At 37.8% G+C, this 12,013-nt stretch overlaps 1 protein-coding gene across 1 annotated transcript; it reads left to right on the top strand.

Moving 5' to 3' along the window:
* The first annotated feature begins 877 nt into the window (after window positions 1-877).
* Window positions 878-11,044, top strand: LOC140338614 (C-signal-like). The gene is made up of 6 exons (XM_072422893.1): window positions 878-1,101; window positions 4,742-4,793; window positions 6,888-7,075; window positions 8,742-8,879; window positions 10,100-10,210; window positions 10,600-11,044. The coding sequence occupies exons 1-6, from the start codon at window positions 943-945 to the stop codon at window positions 10,711-10,713; spliced, it is 762 nt and encodes a 253-aa protein (XP_072278994.1). The 5' UTR covers window positions 878-942; the 3' UTR covers window positions 10,714-11,044.
* Window positions 11,045-12,013: the final 969 nt, after the last annotated feature.

Below are 12,013 nucleotides of genomic sequence, written 5' to 3'. Positions count from 1 at the left end.
GGTTGGCGACTGCTGGTTTACATCATTACCTACTTATTGGCCTCAGCAGAGCTCTGGTGTAGGTTTGCTGTATAAGGTCAGGTTTAGACCTGCAGAGTCAATCCTGCGCTAGCACTGTACTTGGACCATCAAGCTATAGCTTCCTCCCAACCTGTTGAAAACAAATCTGGGGAGAACATTCTACAGGATATGCAATGTACAAAAAAAGAAAACATATATTTAAAACTCACATTAACATTTCATGTTATATGGTATATGTAAAAAGATAATTCAGAGCTACAAACTATTACACTCTTTCAATTTTGTTTTTATCTGCAACAGCAGTATATAAACTTTACAACCTGGTGACAGGCTGCAGGGAGGACCACAGCTGTCTTTGAGCAGTGTCCTCTCTGCAGCGGTTCAATACATCCCCACTGAGCCACCAATAGCATCCCTTCATGCAATATGTGTATTTTATTGCTGCTGCAGCTGAGAACATTATTTAAAAAACATAACACATTTTACAATATTTATTTACTGTCAAAATATATGTATCTATAGTTTTTCTTAGTGTTTATTTTTGAAACACATGCTTATATAGGAAAGACTCAGATCAGAAAATATGAGAATAGAAGAACATACGATGACTTGTAAGGGGTCCAGGCTTTGAAACCTAAAAGAAGCAGGTGACTTATTACTTGCACAAAAATCAATATGTAAAATTAGTATTTAAAAAAGTCAGTATTAAAAAAAAAAAAAAAAATAAAAAAAAATAAATTTGCCAAATTTACCATAGTAGTGAGAAGGAAAGTGTTAAATGTTGGACAATTTGCTGGCTGATCATGTTTCATTTACTTCCTGCACAGGAAGAGGACTCAGGGTCCAACTAAGAGCAGCCTATAAAAAGGGTTGGTACAAAAGACTGCTTTGCTGCAGAAGAGTGAAGGCGAGCCTTGGGGAATGCAGAACACAATGTCTGACTTCAAGATCCAATCTGTTCTAATCACTGGTTCAAGCAGGGGGATAGGACTGGAATTTGTGCAGCAATTCCTGAAGAGCCCAAACCCCCCACAAAAGATCTTTGCTACCTGCCGGAATCTAGAGGGGCCACAAAGCCAGGTATAACTGAAAACAGATATTTTGCAAACACTGTCATGTTTAAATAAGCAAGGAGCAGACTGAACCATCAGACGCTACCACACATTAATTGCTAAAAATAGACCTTTATTTCTTTCTAATACTGATTTCATGTTTTGCTGCCATACCAGAACATACAAATATCTGAGACTCAGCAATCCACATTCTTGTACAAGAATTTCCTGTTGTAATTAACTGTAGCTCATTATTTAATTCACAATCTTTTAGCCAAGATCACTAGACTCGATGTAGTTTGGACAAATAACATTGGAATTATTTATATATATATATATATATATATATAAGTTAATTTTATGCAGGATTAATTATTATTAATAATAAACAGGATATATATAGCGCCAACATATTATGCAGCGCTGTAGATTAATCCTTGGAAATAATTAGAAACCAATTAAATCTTTCTTGGTTTGTAATACATCAGGTTTTCTATATTCAGCTCAATCTTAGTAGGGAAGGGTTGGAATCTATTGGTGTCCCTATGTGGAGGGGATTTACCCCTCTGTTTTTTTGACCTTTGTTACTGGTACAGAAAATGATGGCTATAATTTTTTTAGGTGCCAATGGAACAGGAGATGAAAGGAGCCTTAAAGGAGTCCTTTGGACAACAACTGTCTTAGAAGAGTTTTCTTTTTAGAAAGAATGTGTATTGTTTAATATACTTATGTATACCTAAAGTGGAATCAGCCTTGGTGAGCTTTTGCTATAATTTACAAGTATGAACAGATTTGCAGATTATGACCCACACCTACGTCTTTCTGCCCCCCAGAAATGATGGTGTCCACCAACACTGCCATTTCTTCGGCTATTTTGTTTTCGGCACACAGATCTATTTTTCCCATTGACTTTTTAGCTATGTACCATCCTAGGTCTGGAATGCAGTTTTAGCAGGTTTTGGAATGCTCCCATACACCCCTACCTGCAAAGTGTTTATTATAGAGACTGAAGGATTAGAAAAAGACAAACTGGTAAAGACTAAGCACAAATAAACAACAGAAACTCTAAAGAAAATCAATATAATATCAATATATTATCAATATTAAAATAGTACCCATCTAATGTCAACACCAGAAATAAATTAACATTTATTTTTAAAGGTAAATGCCACCATGATTGGATTACTGTTAATTTCAAAAGTTGACATTGAGCTTGAGATAAAATTTAAATCATCCATTGTCTTTTTCAAAATCCTTACAGGACACTCTAAATTGCCAGTGATATCCTCAGTTTGGTAGTGTATGAACTGGCTTAGGATGATAATATCTTCAAAAATTGGGGTACATATACATAATATCTTCTAAAATTGGGTCTATTGATATACACATTTGCATGATTTTTTTGGGACATACTTTAAAATGTAATGAAAAGATTTACCCGGGTATATATTGAGATTGTACATCAAGCTGGTGACAACAGTGGACTTCATCTTCTGAAACAGACACTTGTAGTCTTTCTTTAATGCCCTTTTGATGAGTGACAATGCAGAAGCACGGCTTGGATACAGGGAGGGGAGGGAAACAGAAAGGTAAATACAAGGGACTAGGCCTCCAATGGCTAGGGAAAAGGGAATGGTCACTCCTTACAGACACCCCAACCTAGCCTTGCCTCCTGACCATATGAGTGTCCACTGATGGTGGGAATACTCATACACTGGAACCTAGGCCCTAGGAATAGTGACTGTGCTTGAAACTACTGGTTCCTTCTCTGATGAAAGAACCAGTGTCTCCCTGAGGCCTAGTAACAACAAAACACCAAAAGTAGTTCAACTTATCTTAATAGCAAATAGAGACGCAGGAACTCTGGAGAGGACAACACTCCAGCTTTTCACATCCCAGAAGTGAATATCAACCGCATAACATGAAGTGTGAGGCCAGACTAAATGGAGGAGCAGTAATGATCACCTGCTGATGATACAAGAGGTGTGGTCATTAAAAAAAAAACAACACAAACAAGTAAAAACAAAGAGACAGTCAGATAACCTCACATGCAGCTTGTCTCACAGATCATCTAACCTCAGTCACGGAAGGGACCGTGACAGCACAGCTTGGATACAGGGACAGAATAATGTCACCCTGTAACAAAGCATCAATATGACTGTATATCAGGGATGCCAAAATGCTTTACAAATGTGCAATATGCACTGCTGGTTTTCAGGCGTCTAAAGCCACTGAATCACAACAAAACAGGGTTGTAATGGAAGAAAGCTGTGAAGAAAATTTTCCTACAATCACGGAGCTAAGCAAAAACACAGAAATATGGAATTGCACAGATAGTATTCAATATAACTCAGCCTTGGGTAATGTACTTTGCTGGAGACACTAATAATGCATTGGTGTTTGTTAAAAAACTAAAACTAGTATTACTAGCAGTGCATGTTCAATGCAAAAGGTATTCCTCTGGGCAGGTTCATGAAATAACAAATATTTGCCCCAGCCATCTCATGTGTACCTGGGAATGATGAGCTGCTCTTCTCATCCTGCACTGCTGGCTAACATTAGGAGATTACCATCTGGCTGAAATAAGTCTGTCCATTGCTACTCAATGATTCCCCCTCAGTGGTAGCCTGCTGGAGATAAAAAAAACGACCTTTGGGGACCCAACAGAGGCCAATGGCGGAACCCCTAGGAACCTATAGATGTCTACATTTTTTTTCCTGATTATATTACTAGAGAAAATAATTGAATTATTACAAACAGACCTTCCAATGTCGCAAAATCTTTAAGGAGCGATTCTAACCATTGAACCTTTATGTAGCTTTTCATGTGTCAACATATAAATAGTGAATACATTTATGTTATATGAGCCCTATTGGTAAGATCATTTTAAGGTACCATTACTTCTTGAGCCCAAGTGCCACCTGGAGCTACTATGAAATCTCTGCTTTTATATGGAGAACAGTGTTTCTCAACAAGAGTTCTGTGGAACCCTAGGTTCTCCAGAGGTTCCTTGAACAAAAAGCAATTTTTGTCTTTGTCAGTTTAGTAGATACTAATGATGGTTTTGGCTTTCTGTACAGGTGGCATTCTTCCCACTGACTAACCATGTAAGAGGCCTTTTTTCTTATTGATCACCACAGTAATGCTAATAGTAATTATAGCAGGGGTTCCCTAAAGACCTGAAAATTATTTCATGGAGTTCCCCCATTGAAAAAAGGTTACATTAGAATGTCAAGGGCCTAAGAACAATACCAAAAGACTTAGGCACTGGTAACTACCAAGCAAGGCTAAGTAAAAAAAAATGCAAATTACGACCTTTGGAAGTTAATCGTTTTGGCTTGGCTGGGTTACAGATAGCAGTAGGTGAACAGAAGTTGGATGAAATCAAACCTCTGTCAGGTATTAGTAGCATGTTTTATCTATTTACATGAACACAGGTGTCCACATTAAAGACACTTCCTTTTGGAATCAGTTTCTATCCAAAACCTATAGCCAATGCATAATAGAAGCGATATTGTTAGTAGTTTTTTATGTCAGCACTATATATAGTATATTATGCTTGTTGTCATTGTCTAGTGTTGTCCAAGATGTTCTCTTATGTATTACCAAGAAAATCTTTATGTATTATAAGATAATTAAACACAATATTTTTTTGTTTCCCTTTGTAGGTACTCAAAAACTTGTCTGAAAAACACCAAAATGTTATACTTGTTCAAATAGGTAAGTTTTATGATCCTATTATGTGGTCCCTAAGGGTTTATGTAAATTGGCATGTTTTGTGATCAAACCCAAGTATTGAGGCCTCAAGACTGTTCTTGGTGTTCTCATCAATCCAGTGTGTCAAGATATGTCACTGCTGATAGTGGATTTCTTCTTATTATTAGGATTAGTGATATTCTATAGATCAGTGGTTGCCAACCTTTTGGACGTCATGGACCACAGACTCCGGACCGCGCATGCGCGAGGAGCCTTGTGTCACTCAAAGGTGAAGAAACTTCCCCCATAGTGACGTCATGATGCCAGAACTCGCCCTGACCTGTGATGGGAGAGTGGGTGGGTTGTGTCCAGAGACAGCTTCTGCCCACTGCCCTGAGCCTGCGATCCATACGGGAGACATGGTCCACAGTGCTGGCCCCCCACCCCCCCCCCGCGGTGTCCTTCTCCTGAACCTAGTGGTGGGCATACCAGCCAGAGCCGCGGACCACCAAAATTTTCTCGCAAACCACTGGTTGGTGACCGCTGCTTTAGATGAACTATATCTAGTTATAAGTGCACTCCAAGCACCTGTTTTATTAAAAAAATCTTTGCACTACATTTGCCAAAAAAAAACTTCTTTTTTTGTTTGTTCCGCATATTTGAATACATTGGGGGTTGGCAAACAGAATAAAGGGGTGAACCATCTCTAGGGCTATCACCCAATTCCTCTGTACTTAGGTATAAAAGTTCATATTATTTTGTATATTGTTTGATTCATTTTAAATGTTTAAGTAGAAATCACATGATAGAAATTAATATATCAGATACTTGAGTGCAATCTTGTTTAAATCTAAAATAGCACACACAGTTTATGTAAAACAATTAGAATAATGCAATGTCACCATCTCTGTTGCTGGGAAGTGTGTGTAACACTGTAGGAACTTGTATGAAGACAACATTGATGAAAACAATGAGGAAGGGATGGTATAGAAAAAGGAAAGAACATAATAGTAAAAGGAAAAGTAAGAAAAAATAGGGAGAAATTGATCTTAAGATGTCCTAAAATGTAGAGCTGATGTTTAATTTTTTTAATCCACCTTCCTGAGATTCCCTTTACACTCCTTTTTTCAATATGTTTGTTTTAATTAAAACTTTTCCATTACATGCCTTATTTTAGACTCAATGATGGGTACTGAATCAGAATACGAGTACACGCAGCATTATATTTTATAAGTCACACAAATATTTACAGTATCTGTTAGCCTTACCATTGTCGCTGGGTCTTTGTGCTTCTCAATATAGTGCAGGTAGACTATGACTGGTGGAATGGACATGTTCTGTACATATGAGCGGAGGAAAGGGCTAGATGATACTGGACATCTTCCAACCAAGAAACTAGCTTTGCTCTTGTGAATGTAATTTTAAGTTTGGGCAGTTCGATCAGTATTGAAGAAGGGCCCGTACAACTGTACAAGTCTAAAGGTAGGGCCAAAGTTCAGCTTTATTGTAACCTTAGGTCTATGTGTAGCCCAAAAACTTCTGTATGAGACTTCCTTAGAGCTCCAGTTACTGCCTGCAATTAGTTAATGAGAAATATTTCCAATTGGAAAAACACAATTTATTCTGATGCGGAACTGAACAGTAAGGAAGAGGGGAGATTGGGGAAGCTTGTCATGTTAAATATTGTCACACAGTATTTATATACCACCAACCTAATATGCAGTGCTTTACAAAGTTTATAGTCATGCCACTAACTGTCCCTCAAATTGGCTTACAATCTAATGTCCCTACCATACTCATTTGTCATTAACACAGTCTAAGGTCAATTTGGGGGGAAACCAATTAACTTAACTGCATGTTTTTAGAATGTGAGAGGAACACATATTGAGAACAAAGGCTACTTTTTGGGCAACTTACCAAAAGTTTATAGGTCACCCTGGTGAATCAGTTGATTTTATAGAATAATTTTGATGCTCTAGCTCTTCTATGAGTGAACTATTTAGCTATTTTTTGTTTATGTTCAAAATATGAGTATATGCAGCATTATATTTTATAAGTCACACAATTATTTACAGTATCTGTCAGCTTTACCATGCGTATCTTTCTGCTGCTCTGTAGATGTCACCAGTCCTTCAAGTGTTGCTGCATCTGTAAAAGAAGTGGAGAAACATCTAAATGGACAACATCTGGACCTGCTGATTAACAATGCTGGAGTTCTGACTCACAGCAATTTGGAGTCCCAGACTTCGGAGGACATGTTGAACGTCTATAACATAAACGTAGTGGGACCAATGTTAGTAACCCAGGTAGATTTTAAACAAACTTTTTGACAATTACATTTAGTTATCAATCATAACCAGAAGTTTCCATTTGTGATGATTGCATTTATATAAAAGAAAAACAATCAGCAGACGAAGAGAACAGTCAACATTTTTATAAATAAAAAGGATTTGATAGGCCCTACCATCTTTAAAGCTTTATTTTTGACCAATTAGGTTACATTAACATTCTAAGGGTACAATATGGAGATTTTGGAGTAGGAGAGACAGATCTTTGCTTTATTTTTTATTAAAAATATCCCATTAGCTATCACGCATATCTGGCAGGTGAAGGTTCCTACAAAATATTTTGCAGTTCTTTATGCAGGATGTGGTGAACACATATACAACTCTATTTATAAAATAAGGGATCTGGCATTCCCTCAAATATTCCCTGGTGAGAAGCAATTACTGTCATTGAAACACATGGACCTAGGGGATTCTCACCAGGGAATGTTTAGGGGAATGTCATTCATAATAACAGTGTCACATGTAATTGGCAATAAAACATGAGGCTAATCAGACCATCAGAGCCTTCCTCATATTCTGCATCGTTCCCATACATGCTGGTTATAGACGCTTTGGTCCTGATTTATTAAAGCTCTTCAGGGCTGGAGAAAATACACTTTCATCAGTGAACATGGGTAATACAGCAAACCTGAAATGGATTAAAGTCGTTTGCCGTTTGTTAGCAAATGTTTTTTAATCTTGGGCCAAAGCCATTCAAGTTTTTTTGGATCACCCAGGTTCACTGATGAAGTGTATCCTCTCCAGTCTTGAAGAGCCTTAAATAAATCAGGCCATTTATGTGCTTTATGATTGGGACGTCAGTGCTGAACTCATTCTAAAGAATTCTAATTGCCAGGGGAGTGATCTGCACTGCCAGGTTTTTTAGGCAGAAAAGCGTTAGCTGATGAGGATGTGTTAGAGCAAGAGTACCTGCCATGGTGCTATACCAGGCGACAAAGAGTTTAGGGGCCAACTGCAGTAGGCCCTTACCCAATGATTGTATACCTCTGGATCAGAGATTATGTTCTGATGTCTTGGCTGCAGCTGTTAAGCCCAACTGTGGTCATTAAGTTGAGAAGCCAATTGCTATTGTGTATTTGAAAAAGAGACTCACCAAAGTTGATGTCATAATTTTGGTTGTTATGCTGCAACAAGGTATGTATAGGTTTCACAAAATAAAATGGCCCTATTTCTCCTATATCCAAATATTTTACACGGGTCATAAATGACAGTTTACATAACCTCAGGTAAGATGTCCACATTAACCATGCGCTACTCCAATCCAATACAACATGAAAACAAAGGGTAAACATTAGGTTTAGTGTGTGGAAAACCAATGTAATCTGATGCAATAATATTTTATTAGGAGTAATAGCGTTCATTTAGTAATTAGCCATTCAGTTGCATGTTTCATATTTGTGTTGCCTTTTTTAATAATCCCATACTTGAAAAATGAGTCACAATTAACATTGCAATTTTAATCTGTTGTAAAAAAAAAAAAAAAAAAACTTGCCTGCCATATAACTTGGTATGAGGCTTTTTGTATTAATGGCAATGTTTTAGAAATATTATATACTTCATTCAAAATGTGTTCATTTGATAAGTTTCATTAAAATAAATTTTTTATTCTTGTCCTTTTATGCAGGCATATCACCGACTGATGAAAAGAGCAGAAGGCACTGGGAAATCAGCTATTGTCCACATCTCTGCATTGCTAGGGTCTCTAGAAGATGTTCCAAGCCTTTTTGATCATTTTCCAGTTATTTCTTACCGCTGCAGTAAGGTAGGGGAGTGAATATGCCATAGGGTTCTATGCCATGCATGCTGTAGTACAGGGAGTGTCAAACTCTGGCCCACGGCCCAAATCTGGCCAGTAACGTCCTTTTTTTGGCCCCCAAAAGAATCCTAAATATGAATTGCAGGTGACCTGCTGCTGCATTGAAATAGCGCCGCTACTACAATTCCCAGCATCACTCGCGTCTTTAGGCCAGCGCCCTCTCTGCCTATGCGTGGCCCCGCATCGGACTGTATTATAGACGCAGGGAATTGTAGTAGCGGTGCTATTTCAGTTTCAAGTTTGGCCCACAACTTTGTCTATGTTTTTAATTTGGCCCACTGTGTATTTGAGTTTGACACCCCTGCTCTAGAAATAATGTTGTGATCATTTATACTGTATGTAAGTATGCTGTGATGCTTAATCCATACTTAACGATATAGAATGTTCAAACAGCTGTTTGTGTCCCCAACTAGATTTATTTATCTTGTGAGTTCCTGGCTTTTGATAGAGAGCCACAAGAGAAATGTTGATTTCAGAAGTTTTAATCAAGATTCCAATACACATTCTCACAAGAATGGAGTAACTAATACCTTGAATAAGAAAAAAACACTAGGCCACTAACCTCCTAGGTAAGCACAATGTAAGAAGTCTGTGGGCCGAAGTGGTAATTAAGAATGAGGAGGGGTAAAAGAAAAACTCTGATGAGAATGACACTGGGACAATGGGAGTTTACCCAGTTTGCTCTTCACAAACTTCTTCCAACTGCGCAAGAAATAAACAGTGGCAGCAAAGTATTATCAGTCTTGGTGACAGTACTTACTATCTGCAATTGTTCATAGATTTATGGACTACATAGAATGATTTTCTCATCTAATATTTTAAGGGGTTAGAAAGCATTATTGTGATGTTGCTGTCATTCCCCTTGCTCCAACCACCACACACCAAGTGCTGTTTATCAGAGTTCGGGAAGGCTGTCAGGTAAGTCATTCAGAGGACTACTTTCTCTGGTAATGCCTTGAGACTTAACACCTATAAGCTCAGCCAAACTTGATAAAATTCTCATCCATTTTGCAGTGTCTGGAGAAGCTGGGCATAAGCTGTTTCAATTGAACTCCTTAGCGTGTCAAAGCAGCTCTGACTGAGTTATGCTAAATGTAAAAGTCGAACACAGATCAATTTCAGTCACCCAAGACCTAACTCTATTATGCTTTTTATCTCTAATGTAGGCAGCTCTAAACATTCTCTCAAGATGCCATGCAGTGGGGTACAAGCAAGATGGTATCATTTCAATTGCCATACATCCAGGATGGGTGAAGACAGACATGGGAACTGATCAGGTAAGGTATAAAGAAAACCTGTAGATATAGGTAGCTACTGCCGAGTTCCCCGGGTGGCACTGGTTTCAATATTTCGAGTCAATGAAGCGAAACACATCTGCAGTCAGTGGAGTCAAAACCCCAGAACTTTATGTTCATTCAAGATTCGATCTGCAAGTAAATTACAATATTAAAGAGAAGTTAGCAAAGGCAGCCTACATACTCCTGTCATTACAGGCTTCTTGAAATATTGACTTCCTATTTGTAATTTAATTGATGAATTCCAACATTCTGATCACTGTTATCTACAAAAATGAATTTAGAAATAAAGACCAACAAGAGGCATGTATGTAAAGTATATGTATTATTTACTTGTAAACACAGTGTGTGTGTTTCTGTATATTACCCAGGCACCACTCACAACAGAAGACAGTGTTGGCGCTATGATGAAAATCATCTATTCCTTGAGCGACGAACAAAGTGGCACTTTTGTGGACTGGCAAGGGAAAACTATTCCATGGTGATCGCAGTCTGAATTATATTTTCTGGAATAAGTGATTGCTTATAAAATGTATTCATACAAGAGATTTTTGTACATTGCACTTAATGATGGAATATTTAGGACTGTAAGGAAAAGATTGTAAATCCTTAGGAAATGTTTATATCTGTGCACAAATAACATCTGTAACGTGATAAATCCTTATCCAAGTCCAAATAATAAAAAGACTAACTTACCTGGCATACCCAAACCTTTGTTAAACATTAAAAAAAATAGCAGGGTCATGGATATAAAAATGTGAATTTTAAATAAAATTCTTTTTGGCCACTTCTTTACAGTCCTCTGCAAGGCTGAAAGTGATTAGTCTCATTTCCTTGCACACTCCGACCTCTACACAACAAGCAGTATCAGTGGCAGCGGATATCTTAAGCCCACCCTACTTCCAGGTTGATAGACTTCAAAGATTACCAAGCCCATGTCTCCCTAACTGTATGGTCCTGGCCTTCCCCTTTGTTTTCTGCCTGCCAATCATTTGATCTCAGCTTCATATGTATGGGTGTTTCTGAATGCAAACACTGCTGGTTCAAGAATGCCTGAATGCTAAAACGGTGTGTGAGAGCCAGTGGTATGACCTTAAAAAGTCCCGTCCTTGCAGAAATGTACTATTCTGCTGCCATGGCGTTTATTCACAGAAGTTTCTGATAAACTTAAACTCCATGTAGTCACAAAGCAGTTCAATGAGTCATAGTACAAGAATTTACTTCTTGTGCTATGATAAGCACAGACAATACAAAGCAAAGGTTTGTATTAATTGAGCAGTGGCAGAGAACTTTTAAAGGTTAGTGAAAAATGTTTGGTAAATGTGCTCAGAATAGGAGGATTGTATTGAGAACATTTTAGGTTTGCCCAGAGTTTAGTGTTAACACATAGGAAAAGACTCTTCTGTTTTCTGTAAAAGAAAACTAAAGGGTTGCCTTTACACTAAAATGGATCTCTTGCAGACCTTGTAGTTATGTCACAGGGGGAAAAACTTGAAGGTACTTACAAAAAACTGACCCTAGTTCAGCTTATACAAAAATATTTGAAGATGCTATGTAAAGTCATACACCTTGGAATATGGCTGTACAAATCCATTTTAGGTTTACCTGCACCTATGTACCCTGTTTCCCCGATTATAAGGCACTCTCTTATATTTTTTTGAAATGCCAAAATATGCCCTGGGTCCTATTTTCAGGGTATGTCTTATTTTTCCATGAAGAAGACTACAGTACACATTTATTGTTGAAAGTCACTCATGATCACTCATGTTCCATTGATTGTCCCCT

Source organism: Pyxicephalus adspersus, chromosome 9, assembly GCF_032062135.1.
Source record: "Pyxicephalus adspersus chromosome 9, UCB_Pads_2.0, whole genome shotgun sequence".
NCBI lineage: Eukaryota > Metazoa > Chordata > Amphibia > Anura > Pyxicephalidae > Pyxicephalus > Pyxicephalus adspersus.
Note: the sequence above shows the minus strand (reverse complement) of the source record. Positions and strands in the feature narration are given on the sequence as shown.

Coding starts and splice junctions, on each gene's coding strand:
- LOC140338614 (XM_072422893.1), top strand. CDS start 943: ATGCAGAACACAATGTCTGACTTCAAGATCCAATCTGTTCTAATCACT. Junction 1,102..4,741: donor TAGAGGGGCCACAAAGCCAG/GTATAACTGAAA, acceptor TTCCCTTTGTAG/GTACTCAAAAACTTGTCTGA. Junction 4,794..6,887: donor TGTTATACTTGTTCAAATAG/GTAAGTTTTATG, acceptor GCTGCTCTGTAG/ATGTCACCAGTCCTTCAAGT.